General features: G+C 46.8%; 4 protein-coding genes across 11 annotated transcripts; 1 reads left to right on the forward strand and 3 right to left on the reverse strand.

Moving 5' to 3' along the window:
- Positions 1-239: 239 nt before the first annotated feature.
- LOC100466666 (magnesium-dependent phosphatase 1) lies at positions 240-1,913 on the reverse strand. Of its 3 annotated transcripts, none has more exons than XM_034648389.1 (6): positions 1,564-1,913; positions 1,391-1,451; positions 1,211-1,321; positions 787-894; positions 613-698; positions 240-443 (listed from the first exon to the last, which is right to left on the reverse strand). In XM_034648389.1, the coding sequence occupies exons 1-6, from the start codon at positions 1,598-1,600 to the stop codon at positions 352-354; spliced, it is 495 nt and encodes a 164-aa protein (XP_034504280.1). In that variant the 5' UTR covers positions 1,601-1,913; the 3' UTR covers positions 240-351. The 3 variants fall into 3 exon arrangements, with proteins under 3 accessions (XP_034504280.1, XP_034504281.1, XP_034504282.1); XM_034648390.1 differs by having other exon boundaries at positions 603-698; XM_034648391.1 differs by having other exon boundaries at positions 551-698.
- Positions 1,914-2,455: 542 nt separating this feature from the next.
- Positions 2,456-12,741, reverse strand: NEDD8 (NEDD8 ubiquitin like modifier). Its single transcript, XM_002921067.4, has 4 exons — positions 12,570-12,741; positions 3,638-3,685; positions 3,390-3,472; positions 2,456-2,816 (listed from the first exon to the last, which is right to left on the reverse strand). The coding sequence occupies exons 1-4, from the start codon at positions 12,585-12,587 to the stop codon at positions 2,720-2,722; spliced, it is 246 nt and encodes an 81-aa protein (XP_002921113.1). The 5' UTR covers positions 12,588-12,741; the 3' UTR covers positions 2,456-2,719.
- Positions 12,742-12,920: 179 nt separating this feature from the next.
- On the forward strand, positions 12,921-19,651 carry GMPR2 (guanosine monophosphate reductase 2). 3 transcript variants are annotated; one of them, XM_002921066.4, is made up of 10 exons: positions 12,921-13,157; positions 13,541-13,661; positions 13,794-13,913; positions 16,374-16,457; positions 16,608-16,781; positions 17,531-17,612; positions 17,700-17,806; positions 17,995-18,037; positions 18,647-18,806; positions 19,015-19,651. In XM_002921066.4, the coding sequence occupies exons 2-10, from the start codon at positions 13,575-13,577 to the stop codon at positions 19,208-19,210; spliced, it is 1,053 nt and encodes a 350-aa protein (XP_002921112.1). In that variant the 5' UTR covers positions 12,921-13,157; positions 13,541-13,574; the 3' UTR covers positions 19,211-19,651. The 3 variants fall into 3 exon arrangements, with proteins under 3 accessions (XP_002921112.1, XP_011225575.1, XP_019657167.1); XM_011227273.3 differs by having other exon boundaries at positions 17,531-17,806; XM_019801608.2 differs by lacking the exon at positions 18,647-18,806 and having other exon boundaries at positions 17,531-17,806.
- TINF2 (TERF1 interacting nuclear factor 2) lies at positions 17,051-22,794 on the reverse strand. 4 transcript variants are annotated; one of them, XR_004622152.1, is made up of 10 exons: positions 22,288-22,794; positions 22,032-22,136; positions 21,808-21,909; positions 21,619-21,726; positions 21,437-21,533; positions 20,814-21,294; positions 20,657-20,724; positions 20,461-20,552; positions 19,497-19,586; positions 19,361-19,408 (listed from the first exon to the last, which is right to left on the reverse strand). XR_004622152.1 is itself a non-coding variant. In XM_034648379.1 (9 exons), exons 1-9 carry the CDS (start codon positions 22,477-22,479, stop codon positions 17,984-17,986), a joined length of 1,332 nt encoding a protein of 443 aa, XP_034504270.1. In that variant the 5' UTR covers positions 22,480-22,794; the 3' UTR covers positions 17,051-17,983. The 4 variants fall into 4 exon arrangements, 3 of the variants coding, with proteins under 3 accessions (XP_034504270.1, XP_011225576.2, XP_034504269.1); XM_034648379.1 differs by lacking the exons at positions 19,361-19,408; positions 19,497-19,586 and adding an exon at positions 17,051-18,070; XM_011227274.3 differs by lacking the exons at positions 19,361-19,408; positions 19,497-19,586 and adding an exon at positions 20,040-20,329 and having other exon boundaries at positions 20,814-21,276.
- Positions 22,795-27,857: the final 5,063 nt, after the last annotated feature.

Raw genomic sequence — 27,857 nt, forward strand, 5'->3', positions numbered from 1 at the left:
GAGCGTGCAGGGTCGTGCGTCCCACGGCTTGGGGCCAGTGGGACAGTTCTTCAGGCCCTTGACAGAGCTCAGGAAACGGGGGTGCGGATACGGCGAGCACAAGGGGGTCAGAGTCGGGTGTGCCACAAGTTTCTGTGGCCCAACCTGATGGAGTCTAACGCCGCGCGCTCTGCTCTCGGCACCGCCGGGTAGCCGAGGCCGGCTACAACGCTGGGAAAAGAGAAACAAGCCGGAAGAGCTCTCCTGTCACACACAGACACACTTTAATAATTTACACATACACCTGAAAATGCCGTCCTGATTTCCTTTCAGTTTTATGCCTCCAATGAGGCTCAGCCACAGGACCGGACCTCAGGGCCTAGCTTGGGCCTTTGCAAATGTCTCTAGTCCTTCACTTAGGGTTTGAAGACTCATTCCATTCTGGACGTGAATGCAGGTAACTCCTAGAAAGAAAAGAAGGCACATTTCATCAAGTCTGTTGTGCCTCTCACCTTTTTTGGGTGTCACCCAAAATATCGTCACGCAAACTACCCGGCCTGTACATACCTACCTAACCCCTCATAGGAACCCTTTCTCCTCCTTCCCCAAATGGTTAATCTCACCACTCAGTACCCAGCTTGCTGACGTCTACGATATTCCGCTTCTCGTCGTCAAAGAAGATCATCTGGGAGAAGACAACTCCAGTCTTCTGCTGCAACCTGTGCCAGGAGGGACAGGGAGGGGCCGCGCTGGCTTCTTCCCTCCCTCAGCCTCTGTCTCCCGGCTTCTACCCTTATCTCCGCCTACCTTTCAAAGTGGGTGACCTTGCTGCCTGGATAGATTTCCCGATGAACAAAGTATCTGTCAAGGTCAAAGAGCTCCAAAAGCTGCTTAGCCCCTTCGATCTCCCCTGTCCTGCAAAAAGGTGTCATAGATGTGATCTAGAGGGCCAGAGCTGCAAGCCAAGTTGTATTTAACCATTTTCCCAGGATAGGTAGGCATCCTGCATCCTCGGTCCTCATTGCAATCCCTATCCTTCCCGTCTGACACGGGCGGCGCTGAGCCAATGATTAATAAGTTAAAGCACAGGAGCGGGTACAATGACAAAGGTATGCAAATACACGCAAATCTGCCCGCGGAGGTTTTTTAGAGCCAAGGGGTTCCGCCGAGCCGTCGCCTGCATGCGTCTCTCAGCGTGAGACTGGCAGCATTTTCCAGACGCTCTCCTTACCGTGAAGCAGCCGCCACCGGCACGTTGAGGTCCTGCAAGCGCTGCAGGACGTCGGGCACCTCCGGGTATAGTCGGACGGCCTGGCCCCGCCGATCCCGGACGGCCCCATCGCTGCGGGGCGAGAGCGGGCTCAGCGGCTGCCCGTCCCGCCCGGCGCCCGCCTCCCCAGCGCCGCCTCACCTGCTCCGGTGGAACGGGGGGTCGACGTGCGTGTCCACCCAGAACGGCCAGAGCGTGTAATCTGCGGGAGGACGGAGGAAGGGCTCAGGCTCGGAGCGCGCAGGCCTCGGGAGCGGCCGCCGGGGTCTGGAAAAGGAGGGCGCCCTGCGAAGTTCCCCAGGGCCGTCCCTCACCCAGATCGAAGACCGCCAGCTTCGGGAGCCGCGCCATGGCAGGGGCCGGCCGGCTGCGCCCTCCGAGGCGAGGCGATGCTTCCCTCGCGGCTGCAAGCCGCCCCACCTGCCTTAGAGAAACGGCGACTAGAGCGTCGCCGCGCCGGGCTGCGGCCGTCGGCCTGGAGACCGCGCACGAGCGCCATCTGACGGTGGAGCGGGGGAAGGACTGCAGTAGAGCGCCAACGCGACCGCCGCGGGGAGTGGTCCGACCCCTCCCAGGCACCTTCTTCCCTTGCTCCTCCACTCCACCCCGCCTGGCCGGAGTCGGCTAAACTAGAGAAGCCGGAGAAGGGAGCCCTTTCGTGGGGGCACCGCTCTCATTTTATCTTACCAGCTGAGACCTAAGTGATCCACAGCTTGTCACTCCTCACTCAGCCTTTCCCCAAATCCGCCTCTCTCTGTAAGTACGGGACCCAGAGCCCTAAGCAGCATTTTAGCCACAATGTAGTGTCCGTAAAGCCCTGAGGCCTTTCCTGAACCAGGCCCAAATGTCCAGTAGGGCTACAATGGGAGAGAATTCACGGTCCTGGTTTCTACCATCCACATCAGTAATATACTGGTAAATGTGTAATAACCAGTTTGGGGGGAGGGACTGATTTGCTGCTTGAGGCCAATTTCAAACTACCAGCATGAAATCACCTATGGGGTTGGGAAGAGATGCCAATAATTAGATTTCCTGAGTTGGTAAGAACTGGCTCCGCGCCAACTAGGGTAGACATTCCCAGAGTCTGATAATCACCCACCCCAAGGGCACATTCCCTCCCGTTGTCTTACTTCTTCAGAGGTGTAAATGAGTGTTTACTGGGTCCATTTCAATTTCAGTCACATTTGTGCAATAGAAGAAAGATTCCAGGAGGTCAGGAGATATTTTATTGACAACTAGGGACATGGCCATAAGAGAGGGAAGCACACAGGACTGCAAACTAAAACCCAATAGCCAGCGAGGGCCCTTTGGGCCAGGAACCCTGCATCCTGGGGTCCTCACGGTCTCCCACCAAACAAGACTGGGCATCCAGGAGAGGGGGCAGTGGCTCTGGCGTCCCACAGAGTGAGAAGATATATGATGCCTCATTACGAGCGACAGGGTAAGGAGGTAAAATGGAGGAAGGGTCCATCACTGCCTAAGACCACCTCCTCCTCTCAGAGCCAACACGAGGTGGAGGACTGAACCACCTAGGATCTTATAATCAGCTGCTGTCTTCTCATCATTCCTGCAGGAAAAGAAGGCAAAAAAAAAAAAATACCTTACTTAGAAATACCATCTAGAACAGGATTCTTATACTGGGTTTCTGGAGTCTTTTTCCTGGTCTATGAACTCAGATGAGAAAAAAATTACATCTTTATTTTTACTAACCCTTAACTGAAATTTTACATTTCTTTTAACTTTGAACACAAGCAAAAAACCCGCAGTGGTATAAGCAACATGAGTAACCTGTTAACAACAGAAATGGGATATTTTCATATCATAGTACAACTGTTTGCAAGTATTTTGGAAATATTTCAAAATTGTGATCTAAAAAAAAATTATGATCTAAATGATCTAAAAAGATCTACCATTAGATCTTACTGTATTAATAAACCACATATATTATATTTTAACTTTATTTTTAGTATTTTGAGAATTGTATCTCAATACAGTTTCTTTTGTAAATCTATGTATTTTATGTCTGCAAAAATCTTATTCTGAGAAGGAATTCACAGTCTTCACCAAATCAAAGGATCCAGTATTTGCTCCCTCAAACTCACGTTAAGAGTACCACACCTCATATTAATGTCAAACTCACATCTGTTTTCCACTGTAGATGAGCCGCTGTTGCTGGGGGGGGATTCCCTCTTTCTCCTCCACACGCTCCTTGATTCGCTCCACCTTTAAGGGTACAAGTAGTCAGGGACTGCTAAGGGGCAGAACCATGGAAGTGGAAAGAACAAGAGCTATGCAGATAGCATGAGAATGCAAAGGGCTATGTTCATCAACATATCCAAACAAATGTGCATGTAGGGAGACAGGCATGAAGTATTGGCCATACATTACCTTGTCTGTGGGTTCAATGTCGATCTCAATCTCCTTTCCGGTCAGCGTCTGAAACAGGCAAGGGTTTCATGAGTCCTGCAGCCTAATATACAATTTGTCTTCTAGGTAAAACACCCTGTCCTGGTTTCTGGGGATTTACAACTTCCAAGAGAAGCTCATTCTCAGCAAAGCTGGTTTGAAGAATCAGAAGGCTCTGACCCAAACCTGTATTTATCGAACACTTCCAGGCTGTAGACAGCTTTGATAGGGCAAGATGCTACCAACCATTTGACCCTCTTAATCCTACAGGCCATTTTACCCCCATCTTCCCACCCCCACCCCATTAGAATCCATGAGAATACTGACATTCCTTTGGATGAGAAAGCAATAAGAGATGTCCTAAGGAAAGCATGCCTTTGAATCAGGATGCCCTTGTTTCCTGTATCAAAGCTAGAAACTGACATTCATATAATTCAAAGAATTCTCAAGGACACCAGAGAGAACCTCTGACCAGCTCTTTTAACAAAGATTTTATTTATTTGAGAGAGAGAGAGAGAGAGAAAACACAAGTAGGGGGAGGGGCAGAGAGAGGGAGAAGCAGACTCTCTGCTGAGTGGGGAGCCTGATGTGAGTGAGGCTCGATCCCAGGACCCTGGGGTCATGACTTGAGTCGAAGTCAGACACTTCACTGACTAAGCCACCCAGGCGCCCCCAGCTTTTTAAGTAACACTAAACTTCAACATTTCTCTTCTTCTCTTTCTCCAGACTTCTAGCTAATAAGTACTAAAGTGCAGCTCTAGTCTTGACTTCTTCCACAGGCTAAGGGCTGCTGGTAATACATACAAAACTTACAGTGATTTAACACTTACATAATGCTGTGCTTCATCTAGTCTAATCTCCCATTCGCCCTTGCTCTTAGAGTTCTATCTGTACCAGTCTACGGTAATCTAGACCACAAACACACCAAGCAGAGTCTGATTTAAGGGCATTTCCTGGTTTCTCCTGTTTTCCTTATTGCCATACCCTGCCCCACGCTTTCCCAAATGTTCAAGGACTTCTTAAAATTGATGACCCGTCCCCAGTGCACTTTAATACTTATTGCTAGTTGCTTAAAGTGTCAAACTCTCTAATTTACACTCTGCCTTCCTAAAAACCAGAAATTCATCTTCCTGATCTAAGCACAAAGCACAGTTTGACATATAAGCAGTCAATGAGTATTTGTGAAAAGGCTTAATACACCAGTGATTATGTCATGATCATAGCCAACATTTAAGGAACACTTTCCAACACTCAGAAACTCCACTGAGTGCATCAATACATTTAATCCTTGTAAGTATTCATGAGATATATACTATCACTATCACCATTTTATAGAAGAGGAAAATGGGGCTTGGACAGGTTAAAAAGCATACCTATCAAGTCAAAAGGAGAATATAGACCCAGACACAGACTCTGATTCCAGAGCCTGAGCCTAAAAAAAAAAAAAAGCTCTGTACTCAGTATTGCCTGAGTCTCAGTGGTCTGGTATTGGGACCCACGGTATGCTCCTGTGATAGGTTCACAAAATAACACGGTTTCTACTTACGGTATTCACATAGACCAACATGATGACAGTACTTAGGACCTAATTTCTCAACCATGAGAATCAGTTCAGTACTAAGAATATTTTTTAAAAGTGCAAGAGTAACTCCTTTAGATTCACCTGTTTGGGGGCAAAAGAATAAATTACAACAGTGATTCTCAAGAGTCTACCCCAATCCAAGCTGGTCTGTGTGAAAATTTATGGTAAAATGGGAATAATAATGACAACAGTGAGATTTTCATAACTAAATATATTCAGGGGTGCCTGGGCAGCTCAGTCGGTTAAACTTCTAACTCTTGATTTCAGTTCATGTCAAGATCTCAGGGTCGTGAGGTCGAGGCCCGAGTCAGGCTCTGCACTCAGCAGAGTCTGCTTGAGATTCTCTCTCCCTCTGCCCCTCCCTGCTCTCTCTAAAATACATAAAATCTTTTTAAAAATTAATAAAATAAAAAAAATTTTAAAAATATCCTTTTATGAAAAGACAGAAACAATATATGGTGGGGTTTTTTAAAGCCCTTTCCTGACAAAATGAAAAGTCTGCAATTCTGTGTCATCCATAAATTATTTTACTTTATTATCTTAATACTTTAAATGCAAAGATTCTTCAAGCAGATAATCCATTTCTAGATTAACTAACTTGAAGGAAAAACTTGAAACTTGAGCACATATTCCAAGAGGAATGTGATTACTAAACAGAACAGTCTTACTGTTACTAGGAACAGCCTACTGCCTATTAACAGAACTGTTAAACTATGGTTACATCATCCACAGAATGATATACTTATTATGCAATAGTTTATACACTAACATGGAAAGATCTAAAGAATGTATAATTAGGTATCATTTTCCATATGTAGCTATATACATACATACACACACACACACACACACAGAAGAAAGAATTAAAAGCACACATATCTCCTGTAACAGTCATTATCTTTGAGGAGAGTACGACTGATTGAGGGGAGAGTTTAATCAAGGGTAATTCTCCCTTTATCTGCACTATTAAAATTTCTAGTAAAAATATACTCTATCACACGAGTAATAATTAACAAATATTCACTCTGATTTAATAAAAAAAATTTAAAGAGTAAAAAGGACCCTATGAGGGGTGCCTGGGTGGCACAGCGGTTAAGCGTCTGCCTTCGGCTCAGGGCGTGATCCCGGCGTTATGGGATCGAGCCCCACATCAGGCTCCTCCGCTGGAAGCCTGCTTCTTCCTCTCCCACTCCCCCTGCTTGTGTTCCCTCTCTCGCTGGCTGTCTCTCTCTGTCAAATAAATAAATAAAATCTTTAAAAAAAAAGATTTTTTTTTTATAAAAAGAAAACTAAAAGGATCCTAAGAGAACTGCTCTCCCAGGGGTATGATGCTTGGACCTAATGTCATTAAAAAAAAAAATTACTGGTTTGTAAAATTTAAAACTCTGAGACTGGTCCTTTGTTTTTGACTGTAGAAGCCTATGAATATATCCAGAGAAGAGTCTGGCAAAGTGGTGTCCCAGTAACAACACTTCTGGGGGATAATCATGACTATGTTAAAAAATATATCTATGACAATGGTCATTATAGTCTTTTGGTACTGAAAAATTACAATCTAAATGTCAAACAGCTGAGGGTTAAATTATGCCACGAACACAGAGGAAAAATTATATAGTCCCCAAATAATGTGTGGAATAATGGTGTAATTCCAATTTTGTTTATAAAAAAAACACATACGTGTATTTATATGCTTTCAAAAAAGTTTGGAAGGATATATTCACAAATGTTTTTACCTCGAGTTGTGAGATTATGGATGCTCTTAATTATATCATTTGTGCTTTTCTGTATTTTTCATTTTTTTTAATACCATGGATACACTGTAATGAGAAAACATTATTTTTATTTTTATTTTTTAAAGATTTTATTTATTTATTCGACAGAAATAGTGACAGCCAGCGAGAGAGGGAACACAAGCAGGGGGAGTGGGAGAGGAAGAAGCAGGCTCATAGCGGAGGAGCCTGATGTCGGGCTCGACCCCACAACGGCGGGATCATGCCCTGACCCGAAGGCAGACGCTCAACCGCTGTGCCACCCAGGCGCCCCGAGAAAACCATTATTTTTAAAACAATGTTCTTGATGAGAGCATAAGGAAATGACTCTGTGAAGCAGCACTGTCCGACACAGATATAAATGTGATGCAAACCATATATACAATTTTAAATATACCAGCAGTCACATTTTTAAAGGTGAAATTAATTTCAATATTCTTAAACCCAATATATTCAAAATATTATCACTTCAATGTATGATCAATACAAAACGTAATATATTTTACATTCTTTTGTTCTACCCAAATGTTCAAAATCCTGTGTGTGTGTTTCATACTTACAGCACATCTCAATTAGGTGGTAAATTTTCATCTGAAATACTTGATCTGTGTTTAAATTTCATAATCTACAGTTGAAAAAGTAGATTTTCATACATAACTTGTTCCAAGCATACTTCAAAGTTTTCCACTGACTGAATAAAGTCTCAGGCTTTATATTTAAGTAAAATTAAATACAAATAAAATAGGTAACGGTTAACTTTTAATTTCTCAGTCTCACTAGCCACATATCAAGTGTTCAATAGCTCATGTGGCTAATAGCTACTGTTCAAGCATTCCAGCTAATATATGAAGCAACGATAAAATCAGATATCCCCATTTTGTAACCTCCAATGAAATAAGAGATCTAGGCAATGACTAACATCATAGAAAGCAAAACAAGCTGACAGAATTACATACCATACCATCACCTATGAATTATTCTCACAAGAACACATACAAAAGAGTAATCAAGCCTCTCGATCTGACCTTATTACCAATCAACAGGAAATACTGCGGAAAGGGGAATATATTAAAAGTCAACACGGGAAGGAGCGCCAGGGTGGCTCAGTCCATTGGGCATCAGACTCTTGATTTCAGCTCAGGTCAGGTTCTCAGGGTCAGAGATTGAGCCCCACCTCAGGCTCCCTGCTCAGCAGGGAGTAGGCTTGGGATTGCTCTCTTTCCCTCTGCCCCTCCCACCACTCTCGAGGGCTATCTCTTTCTAAAATAAATAAATCTTTTTTAAAAAAAACAAAAACCCCCCCAAAAAGTCAACATGGGGACGTAATCAGCAAAATCCAAACTGTGGGAGACTCCACTGCACAACCAACTTAGTTTATTCAACATGAAAAGGGGAAAAGGGGGGAATTACAGATTTTTAAAAGATGCTTATCATCCCTTTTAACCAACTGCAACATACAGATCTTAGTTGGACTCACATTCAAACTGTACAAAACAAATGAGAGAACGGGACACATTTGATGATAGTGAGAAATCACTGTTAATTTTTTAGGTGTGATAATTACGTTAGAAAAATAAGAGTCCTTTTTTACAGATAAATACTGAACTACATATAAATAACGTATGCTATGCTATGTGGGATTTGCTTCTTCAGACATCAGGTAAGGAGAGTTGGTGAATATAATTAAGATTGGCCATGAGAGGATAGGTTTTGAAGCTGGATATGAGGCGCATTATATTCCTCTCTCTCCTGTTGAAATATGTTTGAAATTGTCCACAATTAAAATTCAAAGTAATTGAACAATTTAAAAAGATATTCTTGATATAGCGTTTCTTCCCCCAGATCTGGTCACTGTGACCTGGGAATACATTCACTGCTGTTTAGCCAGTCAATGACGAAGCTGACTAAACCCAACATACTGCTTTAGGCACTGGAGGGGATGTAAAAGAAATTAAGTGATCCAGCCCCCGCCAACAATCTTTTTCAAGTGAGGATTTACAACCAAGAAACCATGAGACATACAATTAATAGAACAAAGCAATATAAAGGGAAATGCCATATTGAATATTACTATCCAAACACAGGGTATGATGACAAAGTGCTATGGTGGGTGAAAAGCACATCAATTTGAACCTGAATGAAATTAACATTTCACACCCAGTATAACAGCTAAAATAAAAATGATGGACATGACTTAAAGCTGGACAGAGCAGCTGGAATGCGTATTCATCGCAAACGGGAATGTAAAACGGTACAACCCCTTGGAGAACTGTTTGGCAGTTTGTTTTAAACTGACATATATTTACCACATGACCCAGTAATTCCATTTAGAGGTATTTATCGAAAGGAAATGAAGACAGATGTCTACAAAAAGATTTGTATAGGGCACCTGAGTGGCTCAGTCGGTTAAGCGTCTACCGTCGGCTCAGGTCATGATCCCAGGGTCCTGGAATCAAGCCTGCATCGGGCTCTCTGCTCAGCAGGGGAGCCTGCTTCTCTCTCTCCCTCTGCAGCTCTCCCTGCTCATTTCCCCCAAAATAAATAAATAATATCTAAAAAAAAAAAAAAATTTGTATAACAATGTTCACAAAAGCCTTCTTCATAAAAGCCAGAAACTGTAAACAACCCAAACGTCCATTAACAGGAGAATGGATAAACAAATTGTGATATAGTTGTCCGATGTAATACTACACAGTAATAAGAAGGAACTACACAGATATGACAACAAATACAATGCTGAGTGAAAGAAGTCAGACACAAAATTATATATTCTATAACTCCATTTATATGAAATTTGAAAACAAGCAAAACTAACCCTTAGAATTTTCACAGGGTGGGTGGAAATGTTCTAGATCTTGATGCCAGATGTGGGGAAATTTAAAGACCTGTACACTATGATATTTCGTATCCCATGTCTAAAGCTTAGACTCTATACGTTAGAGGGGTAAATGGCAGGAAAGCCTGATTGGAGGTATTACAGAGAAATAAAGACATCAATTAATGAGACCCTAGACCAGAATAAGGGTAATGGGAATGGAAAGAAAATCAAGCAAAAAAAGGTTATCAAAGGAAAAATTAGGTTCAAAAGTGAACAATGACTGTAAACAACTGGGTTCCAGATACCTGGTAGATTGACGGGATTAGTATATGAGATGAATATTGGGAAGATGGCCTAAGGCAGAAGATGATGTATTTGGGGCGCCTGGGTGGCACAGCAGTTAAGCGTCTGCCTTCGGCTCAGGGCGTGATCCCGGCGTTGTGGGATCGAGCCCCACATCAGGCTCCTCTGCTATGAGCCTGCTTCTTCCTCTCCCACTCCCCCTGCTTGTGTTCCCTCTCTCGCTGGCTGTCTCCATCTCTGTCAAATAAATAAATAAAATCTTTAAAAAAAAAAAAAAAGAAGATGATGTATTTAATTTTAGAAAGATGGAGCTGGGGCATCAGGAGAAGATTTAAATCAGGAGAGATTTTGTTGTAAAAGACTGCAGAAAGAGATATGGAAAAAGTCAGCTACATGGAGACGACAGCTGAAGAATTCACAAAGGAGCCCTGCTAATAAAACCTATCATTTGTATACTAACGGAGGAGCGAATGCTTTCGTCTGTGTATGTATTTAACGTAACAAAACAATGCAGCCTACATAAAAGAGAACGATGAAGGACACAGAGACTTTTTTGCGGAGGCACAAAGGAAAGTATTTCAGGAAAGGAGACTGACAATTTTAGAGAAATACTGAACAAAAAATGGATTCAAAGAGGTAAAATCTAGAACCTTGCTAGTCAGTATAGTCCCCAGGGAAGCAGCATCAGCCTCATCTGGGAGCATGTTAGAAATACAGAATCTCAGGTCTCATCCCAGACCCACCGAATTAGAATCCGTGTAACAAGATCCCCAGGTGATTCTTATGCACTTTCAAACTGAGAAACCCAACCAGAACAGTTTTTTGTTTTTTTTTTTTAAACTGACGTCTCAACCCATCAGTGGGCTATGAAATCCACTTAGAACTGGAAATATCAGAGCATATCACACATGGCAAGTTTTTGAAGGGCACATGAGGTAAAATTTTTTAGTGTAGGTTGAGATTTTTTTTTTAATTTACAAAACCCAGCGCCTGGGTGGCTCAGTCGGTTAAGCGTCGGCCTTTGGCTCAGGTCATGCATGATTCCAGGACTCTGGGATCAAGCCCGCATCGGGCTCCCTGCTCATCGGGGAGCCTGCTTCTCCCTTTCCCTCTGGCCCTCCCCCTGCTTGTGCTCTCGCTCTCTCAAATAAATAAATAAATAAATAAATAAATAAATAAATAAATAAATCTTAAATAAATAAATAAGAGTTTACAAAACCCTGAACACAGTAGAGTAATAACCTCTTCTTTGACTAAGAGGATGTGAGAATCCATATCCAAAAGCATTCTAGTGTTTCTCAGACTTTGACAGTGACCCACACTAAGAAAAACATATGTACTAATAACACATACATGTGTTTAATACACATATAAAATGAAAACAAATTTCGTGAAACAATACTCTGATATTTCTATTTTCTTTCTTTTCATGTTGCTTGCACCCAGTCAATTGATTTTACAATTAGTGACTCTTTTAGTCACTACTCAAAAGTTTGAAAAACCATGATTTTTAATATGCTCTTTGGCCTCAATCCTCAGCTAGGAAGTGGTATGGAAAGACTGAAGAGGTTAAGAATGGCTGTTAAGCAGGATAAACACACTAAAGGGCTGATGAAATAACAGACTTACTCAGCAGTAAAAAAAAAAAAAAAAAAAAAAAAAACTAATGTTGCACTGCGTCAATTTTTAGCTTCTGTCTCTCCCTCCGAAGGTACGAAAGAAGCAATAGCAGACTGGACTAACGAGGGCTGGGAACTGGTGAAGAATCACGGGAGAGATGGAGGTGAAGGAAACGCTGCTAGTACCAAGAACCAGGGCACGGATAACTAACCTGCCTCAGTCAAGGAAGTGAGGCTGGTCCAGGAGGCCCGGCTCAGAAAGGCAGGCGCTGACTGAACACACTCCCAGCTTTGGTTCCTAAAGACTGGCTGAGATACGCGCATCGGCGACAACCAGCAAAGGTTTACAGTCTAGCTCCTGAGAGGCCCCCGGTTCCCCAGGCTAACGTTTTTGTGCTGTGCTTGGAAGCAGCTGCATTAGGAACTGGGAGAAGCAGGTAAGGAGGACAATGCAGAATGGAGATTACTGCTTATTTCCTAGAATCCGAAAGGGAGCCAAGCTGCTGCCTGGCCTTCTCTATGACCGCGGGGATTCGAGTACAGCGAGACCCGGGTCAAAGGCGGCCCTCCTTCTGGGTCACGTACAGTCCTGGCGAGAAAGCAGGACCCGCAGAGGCCCAGGGGTCGTCTGGCGGGGCCCAGTCCCCAGCCCTCAAAGCCCTCTTGGGGCCCCCTACTTCCCATCACCCCTCGCGCGGAGCCCTGAGGCTGTCAGCACCCTCCAGGCTCAGGAAAGGCGTGGTTTTCCATCCCCAATTCTCCCTCAAGGCACAGCAGCTAGCCCAGTACCACAGCGTCTTGGCAAGGCTGGAGGTGCTCCCACCTTCACTTTAATTAGCATCTTCTTCCCAGTTTGGAGCTGCACACAGATAATTTGCTGCTTCTACCGCTGCGGTCGCCGCTGCCGCTCCCCAGCAATTCGCTTGTGGGAGTCACTTCTGCTTCCGGGTCACTGTCTGGCTCCACCCCCCCCTTCTTTCCACCGGGTTCCCGAAAGGCTCAGGAATGCTCCCGCGTTTCGTTTTGGTGGCGTCGTAAGTAAAAAGAAGGCGGAGGTTTAGTTACAGCGGAGATGACGCCTCCGCGATTCTTAGAGTCCCTAGCGAGCGGGGGCTTGGAAAGCGGGTTCCGAACTACTTCTCCCATCATGCCAGGGGACACCGCCGCGCGTTCCACCCTGGGAGTCGTAGTCTTCCGCCCCTGGGATCCAAAGGCAACCTCGGCGTGTGAACTCTGTTACCCAGAAGGCCTCGCACGGCCGCGGCCGAGACTGGGATTCCCGTTTAACCTTTTCGCCTGCAATTGGCGGAATCTGTTGGTGTGGCCCGCAAGGGTCAGCGGGGCTGCACGAGGCTACTTACTAAGCAAGGGCGACTGTGGTCAACTGCCACCTGGGCCACGGCGACAGGAAGTGAGTACCCCATTCCGGAAACTGTGCGAATCTCCCCATTCCCACTCACCCCAAATCAGCCTCTTACTTACCCCAAATTGTTCTTTGCAAGGGTGGGAGAAGGAAGAGTGGTGGAAGTAAGGAATGCATATTTTAGGGGTTATTCACGACTCCATTCCAGTTCTTTTCCCCATCAAATAGTACCTGGGATGGAGATACAACGGTAATTGCAAGCATAGGACGGGATCAGAGGTGACAGTCTTCAGGGACCATGCCTCAGCCAATGCCTCGATCTTCCATAATTAAAGCAGGGAGAGAGATGAGCCATGCCGTTAGCTCTAACAGTGCACTAAGACCTAGGGTCTTGGTTCAGATTCCACCACCTGACTTTTCCTGCCTTCCAGTTCTTAGATTTGTTGCTACCCCAAGGTCCCCGCCATGCCTCACATCGATAGTGACATCAAACTGGATTTCAAGGATGTCTTGTTGAGGCCCAAACGCAGTACCCTTAAGTCTCGAAATGAGGTGAGCCTGCTTTCCTAGTTGCGCTTTCTTGACCCCAAGCTCCTGGTGGGCCAGGACTGAGAGTTCTGGTTCTTGTCCTTGTACAACTCATTTATTTGATGAACGAAATGCTGTTTCCTGTTCATATCTCAGGTGGATCTCACAAGATCCTTTTCATTTCGGAACTCAAAGCAGATGTACACTGGGATCCCCATCATTGCTGCCAATATGGATACTGTGGGCACCTTTGAGATGGCCAAGGTTCTGTGTAAGGTAGGACTTCCCTTATGCAGGTTCTTCACTGGTGACCAGTTATATGGACTGACTGGAGGGGTAATCTGCATCCCCACTTCCACCCTAGGTCAGCTGTCTGGCAAGTGACAGTTAGGATATTCCAATTTACTATTTTATCCCTTTTCTCTAATACTGATGCCCTTTATCTGATAAGTTCAAAGGCACATCTGAATTAATAAGATCCAAAGCTAAGTTTTACCCCATCTTTCTGATATATAAACATAACTTTCCCTTTTCTCCTGTCCAGCAGTTTATACACCCTGCCAACTTTTCCCACCTCCCAAGTCATCCCCTCCAAATCACATTCATCCCGCCTGTTACACCATTGTTCAGGACACTAAATATCCAGTTTTAGTCCAGAAACTAAATATAGTTTGAGCGTTCAAAAATTCTTAGCTAGAAGATCCTAGAGAAGCAGCAGCTTATTAATTTTCTTTCATGTCTGCTACCCTTTTTTATTTTTTTAATCTTCCTCTGAAGTCCTAGGTTTCTGGGAGTTTCTGGGATGTGCCCAAAATGGAATGTTTTTTTCTTACGCACAGGTTATTGTTCACTTTGGAAATAGAAGATGCTGCCCCTGTCAGTAATATTACCTGCCTCTATACTTGTAGCTGAGAAGGTAGATAGCTACCCTGGGCACTTAAAGAACATATGCATTCTTCTGGTTAATCCATGTAGCCCTGGTTGATGGATGCTGCTGCAGCTTGTGGCTCTGTTAGCCTTAAGGACTTCATCTCCCTTTCTCTCTTTTCGATCGCTGTAAGTCTTTGTGGAATGTCTGTTGTCACTTCTTTGAGGTTGACAGTTATACAGTTTTAGTACTTTATTGCTATTGCCATTCACTAGCTGCTTGGGAATCTTCTTGTTGTCCATTGTGCAGCTGCTCTGCCCATTAGAGCTGAGGAATAGTGAATCTGACTTCAGCATTAACAAATGTGCTGGAATACGTGGCCCCTGTGGGGACTGTCTTAATGCTTTGTGTTGAGACTGGCTTTTCAGTACTGCTGATGAGTGCTGAAGAAATCAGATTTTAGAGATAGAGCCAAGTTTCACAGTAGTAATAAGGTTGGACACAAGCATCTTTTTCTAGATGTCTAGCTTGGTATGTAATTGGATGTGCTCATCATGTCACTATACCAGTTATCTCCAAGGTCTGCTGACCTCATGGAGTGATTTTTGTGTATCAGTACACTGAAGGCAGAGTGTTGCTGAGAAAGTAGAACTCAATACCAGCTTTAGCTAGGTAGTGTTGATGAGTCATTATAGCCATAGCACTTCCTTACTGCTGGCTGATACATGACTTCCTTCGAGTTCTTGTCACTTGCAAGATTTGGGCTGTCTCTGTCAACTGCACTCTTGTTATTTGTATGTCTGCACTTTTAAAGCACACATTTTAAGGCCCTGTGGTGCCTGCCTGGCTCAGTCAGCGGAGCATGTGACTCTTGATCTTGGGGTTCTTAGTTCAAGCCCCACGTTGGGGGTAGAGATTATTTAAAAATACAATCTCTAAAAAAAATAATAAAATAAAAATAAGGCACAAGGGGCGCCTGGGTGGCATAGCGGTTAAGCGTCTGCCTTTGGCTCAGGGCGTGATCCTGGCGTTACGGGATCGAGCCCCACATTAGGCTCCTCTGATATGAGCCTGCTTCTTCCTCTCCCACTCCCCTGCTTGTGTTCCCTCTCTCGTTGGCTGTCTCTATCTCTGTCGAATGAATAAATAAAATCTTTAAAAAAAAAAAAAAAGGCACAAGCACCAGCATTCACAGTGGTCTCTGAATGCCTTTCTCAAAGCACTGGGATATTGTTTTGCAATTTGTTGACCTAGGGAATACAAGTCTGGTGAGTTCACAATGTCCTTGAACTTGGTTGACTGAAACAGATGGAATGAAATGGACTTTTTAGGTTGGTGTCTCCAAAAAATTTGTCCTTTACTCCAGCGGAGATGGAGAAAGAATGGGGTAGCACCTTATTGGCTCCATTAAGCCTTTTGTGAGCATTTAGACTCACTGAATTATTGCTGGTAAACGTTCCAGATGATATCCAAAAATAGGGGGAGGGGCTGAGTCAGTGCAGGCAGACACTGGCTCAGTCCAGCCTCTTCACGGCTCTTTCTTGTCTGCTGCTTGTCCCACTGCACCAAAGGTGTCTTTGTCACCTTTTAAGTCAGAAGCCCTGTATGTGCTGATAGGTGAATTCTAAACCAGATGACTTCATACTTTGGTGGGAGTGTTGGACAAGCACTGGCTATGATAAAAAGCCCTACTGATATTTGTAGGGAGAATAATGGTTAAACTAAAATCCCAGCTCAACCAGTGGTTTCTTCAAGTTACTTTCCAAAGCTCAGTCCTTTTCTCCCTCAGATAGGTTACTATGTTTGTTTCTAGCAAAAGAGACGCTAGTAAAGTTCTCTCGTTTTTGATGGCTTTTTCTTCTCCCCAGTTCTCCCTCTTCACAGCTGTCCATAAACACTACAGCCTCCAGCAGTGGAAAGAGTTTGCTAGCCAGAATCCGGAGTGTCTTGAGGTAATGCTGGTCCTCCCCTGATCCCTTCCCTTATCCCAGGTTTCCAGGCATCTCTTTTTGGCTTCCTGGGGACCAACCCTCACCTTCCCAGCCCTGCTGGCTGCTCACTGGGTCATTCGTGACGTGCCAGTGGCCCTGTCTCTCTCATAGCATTTGGCTGCCAGCTCAGGCACCGGCTCTTCAGACTTTGAACAGCTGGAACAGATCCTGGAAGCTATTCCCCAGGTGAAATATATATGCCTGGATGTGGCAAATGGCTACTCGGAACACTTCGTTGAGTTTGTAAAGGATGTGCGGAAGCGCTTCCCCAAACACACCATTATGGTAGGTATCCAGTACCCTGTTGTTGGTACGTTCCTCCTCCTCCCTCTCTTTCCTGGCACTCCATTTTGTTACATCAGTTTATTTCTCCTTTGCTGCATTATGATTTTCCTAGCCCACTGAATCGTGTTACTGGGTGATACTCCATGGTTTCCATGCTTAAAATGTTTAGATTGGTTAGTGCACTTACCTCTGTCCCTTGATGCATGCCTTGTCCATACCTATGGTAGAGATCCATCTGCCCACTGAAGTGGACATGCACTAGAATCGTATTAAAGGGGTCACATGAAAGAGTTTTATTTTTTTTACAAGCGTAGGGGAGTGATGATAAGGCCTCATTTTCTCCACAGCATCAAGGGGTCTCTCTGTATCGTGCACTGGAAGTAAATACAGCTGTGCAGATGGGTTATGTTACCATGTCTCCCCCTTTCCCTGAAGCCAGAGATGTTATGACACAATAGCTTAAGGACAGGATATGTTGGTTCTCTTGGCAAGGATGGGGAGATAAATCTGTAAATCAGCTCTGGCCTTGGTCCAGTGGGACCCCAGCTTTACCCTAGTGCAACAGTGATACTGGCCACCCACCCCCTTACCTCAGCTTGGGAAGTAGTCCTGTCCCGGTAGCGGGAACCTAGGTACCCTTCTTTGTCACAACGGTGGAAGGTCGCAGTCCAGGCGTGCTGTATGTGAGAGCACGCAACCTCCTCTCGTTTCCGACCCTAAGAGTGCCGTGTTTTGATGCTCTGTCGCAGGCTGGGAATGTGGTAACAGGAGAGATGGTGGAGGAGCTGATCCTGTCTGGGGCTGACATCATCAAAGTGGGCATTGGACCAGGTGAGCGGCTTCATTGGGGCCAAGGGCTACCTCTCCAGTGGCAAACGCCTGTGGAGCACAGCACTGTTCTCATTACGCTCTTCTCAGGCTCTGTGTGCACCACCCGGAAGAAAACTGGAGTGGGGTACCCACAGCTCAGTGCAGTGATGGAGTGTGCAGATGCTGCCCATGGCCTCAAAGGCCACATCATCTCGGTAAGGCCCAAGGGCAGGGCAGGGTATGAGGCTGCCCAATATCTGTGTTTTCTGCGGGGTGTGGAGGCTGTGGTAGCAGTGGATCAGGACTCTGGGGTTCCCGTCAGCTTTGAGGTGGGCCGCGGGGACAGTGCTCAGAGTCCTTGGGAAATCCATGTTCGCTCTTCATACTGCTCCTTACTTTGCAGGATGGAGGCTGCAGCTGTCCTGGGGATGTGGCCAAGGCTTTTGGTAAGGGTGTTGGGAGAGCACGGAGGGAGGGTCCTGTAGAAGAGGATAAGTCACCTCTGAGGGTCAAGGATCAGGCTTGGAAAGGCTGAGAAAGCCATTCAAATCCTTTCACAAGATGAACTAGGGACCCTGAAGCTGTGGGGTCACCTGGGGCGAGGCAGCAAGGGAAGACTGAGACTCTGCTATGGCCTGCCCAAGTGCAGGCCACGACCATCTGTAGTATCCCCGGACTGTTGGACTAAAGTTAGAGACTTTTGCCCTTGGGACACTTGGAGTAAGTCTTGTTAGGCTGGACACAGTGAAAAGAAATGACCAGAAGGTGACAAAAGCAACAACAACAACAAAACAAAACAAAACAAAACAAAGCAGAAGCCAGGCAGGGAATCTCCAGAGGCTCTTTTTAAATTCTTGGGGAAATCAGGCCACTGGGGAGCAGAGGCCAGGGCAGAGCAGGCCTGTGTGGGTTGTGGGGTCAGCTAGGGAGACAAAACCAGGAAGATGTTAAGACTCATTGTCAGGACTGAGAATTTGGCGTGAGTTGCTTCTGAAGGTGGGCATGTGGGCACCTGGGCCAGATGCAACTCTTTCCCCCCTTGTTGCTGCTGGCAGGGGCAGGAGCTGACTTTGTGATGCTGGGTGGCATGCTGGCTGGGCACAGTGAGTCAGGTGGTGAGCTCATCGAGAGGGATGGCAGGAAGTACAAGCTCTTCTATGGGATGAGCTCTGAGATGGCCATGAAGAAGTATGCCGGGGGCGTGGCTGAGTACAGGTATGTGCAGAGGTCCAGGAGCCGAGGGTTCCTGGAGAGCGTGACTAAGTAGGGTGGTGGCAGAACTCCTGGCAGCTGGGAGATGCCTGGTACCATTCTTGGAAGAAAAGTGGTGAACTGGGACCCAATGCCAGAGAGCCGGGGAGAGCCATCACTGGGCTTAAGAAATCCAAAAGGAAAAAGGTAAGAAAGTTTTTCCTCCTCGAAGGGCCTCAGAGGGAAAGACGGTGGAGGTGCCCTTTAAAGGGGATGTGGAGCACACCATCCGGGACATCCTTGGAGGAATCCGCTCCACGTGTACCTACGTGGGAGCAGCTAAACTGAAGGAGTTGAGCCGGAGAACCACCTTCATCCGGGTCACCCAGCAGGTGAATCCAATCTTCAGTGATGAGAGCTCGACCTGAGCAGCGGTGCCCTCTCAAGGCACTAGCAGCCGAGCACAGGGCCTCCCAAGTGGGCTCCTCACCCATCTCGGCTACTGTGGCCACGTCTGACTCAGTCATTTCCTGTTGCCTCACTCCTGAGGGCTCCTGCAGTAACTCTGTACTCTGTATACACAAAATGCCCAGGGCACTCACTGGGGAGGAAGCAAGGCAGGCAGGCTGAGGAAATGAAGTAAGACAGTCAAATGTGAATCTGGGGACCCAGCATCCTGGAGATTATTTAAAAGGAAAAGATGCTGATTCCTACCTAAGTGTGTAATGGCCTTGGTCTGGAAGGGTTCAGGCGCTTGAAATCATGTTTTCTTAATGAGCTTCATTAAATAGGATCTTTGAATCCCTAAAAAGCCCAAAAGTGTTGACATATTTTAAATATCTCAATAAAGAGATCCCAATGACTTTGAAGAGATTCTGGATCTTTCTGCACAAGGCTGGCATCTGGGTTCGGCTCCAGGGCAAGTGGAAGGAGAGTTGGCACTGACCCAGTAGAGTCAAGGACAGGAAGTACTTTTTCCACAAAGTCTCTCCATTCCAGTGCCGCCACCCCCAGGTAACCTGACGCCATGAGAGTTTACAAAGGACATTCTGGTACCAGGAGACATAGATGTTTTTAGCAGAGCAAAGGGAAATTTCCCTTCCAGGTTATCAACCCGTCTCGGCACATATGAACAGCATTTTCCAGGGGAAGTAAAGAGGCAAAGGGATTTCTCTAGCCCTGGTGAAGCCAGTTCTAAGGTATGACGTACACTGACTTGACAGAAGCCTAATTCCCCTCCCTCACACCAAGACAGTGTTTTAACAAATCCAAATTTTAATTAACTAAGGATTACAAAGTAATTTTAGCAAGGCAGTCAGGTCACCCAAGCCTGGGCTTCTGCTTTATTCCCACTAAACTGTGTGTAGAGCTGAGAAAGGAGACAGGCAGAGAGCAGAGGGAATTCCAGAACTATCCTACGGGTCTAGACCTGTCTCTACGGTCATGGAAGGGACAGACACAACACTGGGGCCAGAAGTGGGGAGGAATTCATAGAAGGTGGGGATCAAGGTGTCAAACTTTGTCTTCTGATACTTTTCCAGAGACTCCTGTAGAGAAGGGAGCAGGGAGATGCTATCATCATCTCATTCCCTGAGCCCTCCATTATTTTGGGGCATGTGGGTTTCTCTGTCTTACTCTGCTCAGCCCCTTCCCCAGCTTTCTGTTTCTTCCTACTCACCCTTCCTTCCTTCTGGCCATTTTCTTCTTCATCAGAGTCCAAAACCAAGTCCCCTATGGTAATGACAGAGCTGCACAGAGATGGAGGACACACTGCAGGAAGGAAACCAGAGTCAAAGTACCCTTCTAGGGGAACAGGCCCTCAAGAGTCCCCGGGAGAGGAGGCTGTCTGACCCAGTCTAACTCAGGATACTTACATGGCTTCCTGGCCTTAGGAGGGGATAATGACAGTCTCAAGGGGTCCATGGGGCAAACCGAGCAATTCCTGCATTGGGAGCAAGCAAATAAGATAAGGTGAGGGGAAAGCAGGCAAAGAATGTGCCGCTGGTAGGGAGAAGCAACTGTTCCACTCACTCTTCTTGCTCCAAAGCAAACATGTCAGCTGGGTTCTCCTTTGGAGCCCTTCCCCTCAGCACCTGGGATGGACTCTTCAACTTGCCAGTGGAAGCTACCCTCGTGCCCACAGCACCTGCTGGATCTGCCATGTCTGTCCCATGTTCTTCCATATTCTCAGGCTCAGATATGACTTGGGTTGGTGACCCCAGGTTCCTAAAGGGGAACAGCATGACTGTGGGGCGCTCCTTATGGCCTCCCTTAGTGGATGCCCATCGGGACTGGATTCTTCGCCGGCCTAGAGGGGCCAGATTGAAGTGGTGGCCAGCTGTAGATTCTGGGTGCTTCCTTGAGGCTGGTTCCTGAGGAAGGCAGGGGCCAGGCCTGGCTTTTGGCAAAGGATCGTGAAGTGCTAGGCCTGGCTGCTGAGGGGCGTCCTGCTCCGCGGGCTCTGTCGTGCTCGCTGAGTCGGTAACGGAGCACTCTGAAAAAGAAAACGAAGCTCCCCAGAACAGACAGAAACACAACTCAGTCTGGTTTCTTATGGCTCAGGTCCACGTAAACCCTTCCAACAGCCTATCTCAAAAGGTCTCAGGCCAAACAATCCACCCCCAAGTTCTGGTTCTCCCAGATGGTCCTCGTACCTGGAAGTGGCCACCCCATGTCCACACCGTACTGGCTCAAGACAAAAGAAGAAGTGATAGAAACCCCAGGCTGCATCCAGCTCAGCACATCCTGAAGCTGTGGGCAGAGGGAGAGAGGCATGAAGTCCACGGTCCTTGACACAACCATCCCCCACTCTGCCCTGATTTTGTCCCAACACAACCTGCTCTATCTGTAGCGCAGGCAGGGCCTTTTCTAGCTGACACAAGTATTCAAAAAACAGCTTTTCCATGGCAGCCAGAAAGGGTTCCCCATACTCTCGTTCAAGTTCCTGCAGTGAGGGGAAAAGCAGGTCAGAAGAGGACTAGGGGAATTTTAGCCACATACTAGCTTCCAAACCAGCCAGTCTCACCTGCAGCCTGGAAGCCAAGTCCACTGGGGCCTCTGCTAGTTGTTTCACCTGTTGGCAGAAGGTCTCCTGGGCCTCCAAGATCTTCCTCAGATCCTGCTTTGTCTGTTGAGGGTAAGGAAAGGCAGACAATTTAGGGTCACCAGGATCCAGTGGCCGGAAGGAGAATCAACTTTGTGGCCCCCAGTGTTAACTGGGGTGTAGGGCCTGTTCCACAGATTACTCACAGCTTTGGGGTCCCGCACTACAGGTCCAGAGTCTGGGAAATGGTGATGCAGGGCATTCAGAACCTGGGCCCACGGCCGATCCTGCAGGATCAACTCCACCACTACCTGTGAAGGGTACTAAACTCACAATCTCCATTTCGGGGCAAGCTGCCCTTTACCAAGGAGTCCCAACCCCAGGCGGTCGGCCCTCGGCAGGTCCCCTCGCATCCCCCTCCCCCCCGCTTTCCCGTCTTCCAGCTCCTACTGGCTCCAGTACCTTGGCCTTTAGGCCCATACACAGGCGTTCGTGGTGGCGGTAGCGAACTAAACCAGGGGCAGCAGCGCGCAGTGATCGCAGAAACTCTAATACTCGCGGAAAATGCTCCACGTAGCGGCCCCGCACGACTCGCCAGCTGGCGGCGGCGGCGAAGCGCAGAGCCGCGACACCAGCTGCCGGGGGCGTGGCCATGACTGCGGGCTCCGCCCCGGGGGCAGGCCCTTTGGGTTCCTTCCTCCACCGCGAGGCTTCTCGACTCCTCCTAGGGGCGAAGCTTCCGGCGGCTCTCGGCGGCTGCGCTATTTCGGTCCGCGCCGGATACCGAGCGATGCGATCCCTTCCATAGGCCACCGGAATCCTGGAGGTCTTCAACTCGGGCTGGCACCTGAACGGAGAAGCTGGTCAGCTTCAATGGCACCAGGTTCTCTGTTTTCTACGCCACCGCCCCCTCAGGCCCGAGGGCTACCCCGCTTCCGGCTCTGTGGCCAGTTTCCCTGCCCCGGAAAAGGGCGGTAATGGAGAGCCAATGGGCTACCAGGCAGGGAGACGTGACGTCGCGTCATAAGGCCACGCCCCCACAGATCTGGCGCGTCTCCCGCCCCCGCTCCCTCCGCCCGGTAGCTCTCGGGCAGCGGGGACTGCTGCTCCAGGATCTCGTGGCCCCTGCCTTTTTTCGCGGAGCCTCCAAAGTCGCGTCCTTCTCTAAGGCTGGAATGAGTTGTCCGGAAAGCGAGGATCATGCCCTTCCCTTCCCCCATCGTCTGCGCCACTGATGGACGATTCCTTAAATCGTAGCCTCGAAGCAGCGCCTGCAGAGCGTTGCCCGGCGGCACGCCGGCTTCCAGTAAGAATTCAACCGTCCCTTTTACAGAACAGTAGAGGGCGCCCGCCTTTAAAAAATAAATACAAAGTTTGAACCGATACCTCGGTGGTTAACTTGGTTTCCTCAGGATGATGAGACTGTAGGTAATTTTTTGTGCTTTTCTGTGTTTGATCTTTTTTTTTTTAATCTTGTAGTTTTAAAATAAATAAAAAGTAAATTTCCCTTTCCGGATTTCTGTTGTGTGCTTACTCCAGCCAGTCCCCTGATGTGATCGACTTACTTGTCTCCTTGTCACCCTTCCTGGAGTCTCTCCTTATTTTCTTTCTTTTCTTTTCTTTTTTTTTTTTTTAAGATTTTTTATTTATTTATGTGACAGAAAGACAGCCAGCGAGAGAAGGAACACAAGCAGGGGGAGTAGGAGAGGAAGAAGCAGGCTCCCAGCGGAGGAGCCTGATGTGGGACTTGATGCCGGAACGCCAGGATCACGCCCTGAGCGGAAGGCAGCCGCCTAATGACTGCGCTACCCAGGCGCCCCTTTCCTTATTTTCATCACCAAATACAGTGTATATTCTTTAAATGCCGGTTGAATGAATCACCTTCCCTGACTACCTTACAGNTGATGCCGGAACGCCAGGATCACGCCCTGAGCGGAAGGCAGCCGCCTAATGACTGCACTACCCAGGCGCCCCTCTCCTTACTTTCATCACCAAATACAGTGTATATTCTTTAAATGCCGGTTGAATGAATCACCTTCCCTGACTACCTTACAGGGATGTAGTGGAACTACCCTTGTTTCGGACCATCTCCCTTCCTAGACGTAGTGCCCCCAGGATCCTTCCTTGACTTACCCAAGATGAGTCATCTCAGGTGATCCACAGGGACTGCTGGACTGAGAACTGGAAGTTCTCTCCCCTTTTAAATTCTTCTCTTCATCCTGGGCTCTGTATTTCTGTGCAGGGTGCCTCTCCTTACCTGTGAGTGAGAAACCCACACCACAGCCCTTAACTCAGTCCTCCCTCCTCTCCACATCTACTCGTCACCAAGTCTAATCAGTTCTACTTCCAGTGGAACCTTCCAACCCACCCCATTTTCGTTCTCACCGCCTCTATCCTATTTCAGGTGTTCCTGTCCCTCACCCTCCCCACCTCCAGCCCAACGCCTAATTTCTTTACTACATTGCTTTCATCACAAATCTTGTGAAATGCAAAATTGATCATATCATCCCTCTCTTACTTTCAAAAGAAAGGCCAAACTCCGAAATAAGGCAAAAGGATTTTAAATCTGGCCAGGCTTCTCTTCATCATATTTCTTGCTTCTTTGCACGTATGCACCTGATGCCAGACCTCAGCAAACAGGTTTCATTTTCCAAATATACTGTGTTGTCTTACATGTCTGTGTCTTGCATGATTCCTCTGTCCTCCTTGCCTCTTGGACTTGACTCTCACCTTTTGTGGTTCATCTGATAACCACCTCCATGACGCCTATCAGAGTTCTCTTCTTGGGGTCCTCAGTACATCTTTTTATCACCACCACTGTTGCAGAACCTATCATGTAAGGTTGTTACAAGGATTAAATAAATTAGTAACTATAAAGCACTTGGAACAGTGCCTGGTTCATAGTAAGTACTACGTATGTGTTGTATTTTCAATGCCTACATGTCTGTCACCCCCACTGGGCGGGAGCCTCTTGAAGAAGAGCTGGTTCCTTTCTTGTACACACAGCACCTTGTTCTTGTGTTTACAGCTAACACAACCACCCCCTTCTTTAGTCTTCTTTTTACTGCCTTAGGAGCCCCTTATCTTGCAAGCCTTCTTAAATTCAAAGGTTCAAGAAGACAAGTGGTCATAGCTCAGAACTTCGGCCATGTAGTCTCATGGCCACTGCTGGCACAAGAAGGGTGTTGTCAGGGAGAACATGGGAAAAATACAGCTGAGAAGAAAAATAGAAGACGGTTGTCCTCAATCCTTACTGTGCATAGGAGTCCACCCCTTAGTGAACTTGTTAAAACACATACTTCTTGGCCTCTGCTCCGCAGATTCTGGTTTGTGAGGTCTATGCTGGTGCCCAGAAATCTGTATTATTAATATCTTCAGTTGATTCTAATATAAGTGTCTAGAAACTATTCTTGAAGAACACTGGGGTAAGGGAACAGTTTCAGTCAAACCCAAACCAAATCCTCCAAGTCACCCAAAGGAAAATTTCCACGTAGAATAGAACTATACAAAAGGTATTGACTTTGTGTTTCCGAGCATCGCCTTCCCCTGCAGTTTCCTCTCTCTGGTGAAGGACCCCCGTCCCTGTGGATGGCACCCAATCGGTGCTGCTCCACAAACCTGAAACCTGGGGGTTCTCCTATTACTGCTCCTCTCCACCCTCCACCCAGCCACACCCATTGCTCTCCAAGTCCTGTGAACTTGATCTCCTAGATATTCCTCCAAGCTTTCCACTTCTGTCTCCAGCACCGCCACTCTGGCCCAAACCACCATCTCTAGCATAAATTACTACAATGGCCTTCCAATCTGTGTCTGCCTCCACTCCATCCCTGCTCCAATCTATTCTTGACACTGCGGGCAGAGTCATTTGTTCAAAACACAATCTGGGCATGTCACCTCCAATTGCTGAAAGCTTTCAAAGGCTTCCCACTGCTCTAGGGCAGACAAAGATCTAATCTGGCCTATGAGGTCCCACAAGGCATGGGTGGCCCTGTGCCCCTCAACTCCATCTCCTCCACTCTGCCTTTTGCTCTCTCTGCCTTAGCCACATCATCTTTCTTTGTCTTGTTTACTCTTCCAAACTCCCTTCTACCACAGGATCTTTGCACAGGCTATGCCTTTTGTCTACAGTGATCTCTCTTCCCTCTCTGCCTGGATATCCTCCAGGGTCACCTATTTAGGGAAAGCTTTCCTAACCATCACCACCAGGCCAGGTCAAGGCCTTTACTGTAAACTTCAGAGCTATTTACTCTACTTTTGTTCATGTGGTTGTTCTGTTTCTTTCTCAGACTGCAAGCTCCACAGGGCGAGAACTAGGGCTCCAGCGCTTAGTCCATTGCTTGGCACACATCATTGGGTGCCATATTTGTTATAAGTGGGTGAAGGAATGAGTCCACTGGCGACTGCCATGGCTGGACCCTGCCAGTCAGAGTCTCCTGTAAAATTCTGGTTCACCTGTGGACAAAAATCCCCTTTCCAGGGAGAAGCTTAGAACAGCTGAAGGTAGCCATGATTTTAAAAATTAACTTTATTTAAAATAAAGTACAGCCACTGTAGTCTTATCCATAAATCTGGGGAACATAAGTCGCATTTTGTAAAATTTTGTTCTTATATTTGTAATGAACTCCATCTGACTTATTATCAGGAAAATAAAATCTTCCTTTTGATGTTTTTACTTCTCCCAGAATTTTCCAAGCACTCCGTCCAAAAAGGCCAGCCTTCCAGCTTTCATGCTTATTTGGGGAGAGCTCTGCTCTCCACAGGGTCTGTCATACTTCTTCCACCCACTCAATGTCCCTTTAGAAAATCAGCCACAGAGGGACACCTGGGTGGCACAGTCAGTTAGGTGTCTGCCTTTGGCTCAGGTCATGATCCCAGCGTCCTGGGCTGGGATTGAGCCCTGAGTCGGGCTCTCTGCTCAGTGGGGAGCCTGCTTCTCCCTCTGCCTGCTCTGCCTGCTGCTTCCCCTCCTTGTGCGCTCTCTCTCTCTCTCTCTCTCTGACAAATAAATAAAGGATATCTTTTAAAAAAGAAAATCAGTCCCAGAGGTTGGTACCTGAGCTCTCAGGCTTCGACACCCAGGTCCAGACTTTGCTCCCTGGGCCAAGGGGCTGCAGGAGCTTCTAGCATTAGCCACAGGTTTTGCCAAATCAAACCTACTCAGCTGGGGTCCAGGGACCCTCAAGCCTAGGATGGTTCTCCAAGCCTAGGATGGTCCCTTTCCTTGCTGTTAGGCCTCAGTTGAAGCTACCACAGTCCACACTAATGTTCCCAATTTTAAATCTTGGGGCAGAGGGTATTAAAGAGAATACTGGTTCTTTACACTTGGGAAACCCTGGGCTACTGATGCAGAGTTCACCTCCTCTCTAGTGATCAACTTTGTATACCAGGTGTTCCAGGAGAAACAAAACAGGTCACCAAGACTCTCAGCCAATGACTGCTTGCTCAGTTCAGGTCACCAACTAAGAGGGCAACTCCAGAGGATTTCCGACAACCAAGACTAAGAATGCCTTCTTTTTATTTAAAAAAAAGGGGGACGCTGCTTGGGTGGCTCAGTTGGTTGAGTGTTCAACTTTTTTAAAAGATTTTTTTATTTATAGGAAAGAGAGAGGGAGAGGGAGAACACAAGTGGGGGAAACAGCAGAGGCAGAAGGAGAAGCAGACTCCCCACTGAGCAGGGAGCCCAACAGGGGGCTCCATCCCAGGTCCCTGGGATCATGACCTGAATCAAAGGCAGATGCTTAACCTACTGAGCCACCCAGGTGCCCCAAGCATGTGTTTGACTCTTGATTTCGGCTCAGGTCATGATCTCAGGGGTGTGGGATGGAGCCCTGCATCTAGCTTCGGGCTCAGCATGGATTCTGCTTGTCCCTCTTCCTCCCTGCCACTCCCCCCACAAAATTAATTAATTAATCAATCAAATCTTTAAAAAAACACTCTGTAATATAAAGGATGATGTCGGAAATAACCATATGAATAAATATAAACAGGCATGAAATTGGTTTCCCTGGTACCGTTTTCTGAAGGAGTCTGCA

The sequence above is a fragment of the Ailuropoda melanoleuca genome, chromosome 20 (assembly GCF_002007445.2).
Source record: "Ailuropoda melanoleuca isolate Jingjing chromosome 20, ASM200744v2, whole genome shotgun sequence".
Taxonomy (NCBI): domain Eukaryota; kingdom Metazoa; phylum Chordata; class Mammalia; order Carnivora; family Ursidae; genus Ailuropoda; species Ailuropoda melanoleuca.

Excerpts from the sequence above, each read along its gene's own strand:
- LOC100466666 (XM_034648389.1), bottom strand. The coding sequence starts at position 1,600 with ATGGCGCGGCTCCCGAAGCTGGCGGTCTTCGATCTGG. Across the intron at positions 1,452-1,563 it reads GCTGGCGGTCTTCGATCTGG|ATTACACGCTCTGGCCGTTC; the intron begins GTGAGGGACGGC and ends GTCCTCCCGCAG. Across the intron at positions 699-786 it reads AAGGTCACCCACTTTGAAAG|GTTGCAGCAGAAGACTGGAG; the intron begins GTAGGCGGAGAT and ends CTCCTGGCACAG.
- NEDD8 (XM_002921067.4), bottom strand. Across the intron at positions 3,473-3,637 it reads ACATTGAACCCACAGACAAG|GTGGAGCGAATCAAGGAGCG; the intron begins GTAATGTATGGC and ends GTACCCTTAAAG. Across the intron at positions 2,817-3,389 it reads ATCTACAGTGGAAAACAGAT|GAATGATGAGAAGACAGCAG; the intron begins GTGAGTTTGACA and ends CTTTTCCTGCAG.
- GMPR2 (XM_011227273.3), top strand. The coding sequence starts at position 13,575 with ATGCCTCACATCGATAGTGACATCAAACTGGATTTCAAGGATGTCTTG. Across the intron at positions 16,782-17,530 it reads TCCCCAAACACACCATTATG|GCTGGGAATGTGGTAACAGG; the intron begins GTAGGTATCCAG and ends GCTCTGTCGCAG. Across the intron at positions 17,807-17,994 it reads TCAAAGGCCACATCATCTCG|GATGGAGGCTGCAGCTGTCC; the intron begins GTAAGGCCCAAG and ends CTTACTTTGCAG.
- TINF2 (XM_034648378.1), bottom strand. The coding sequence starts at position 22,479 with ATGGCCACGCCCCCGGCAGCTGGTGTCGCGGCTCTGCGCTTCGCCGCC. Across the intron at positions 22,137-22,287 it reads GTATGGGCCTAAAGGCCAAG|GTAGTGGTGGAGTTGATCCT; the intron begins GTACTGGAGCCA and ends TACCCTTCACAG. Across the intron at positions 20,725-20,813 it reads TTTGCTTTGGAGCAAGAAGA|GAATTGCTCGGTTTGCCCCA; the intron begins GTGAGTGGAACA and ends CTCCCAATGCAG.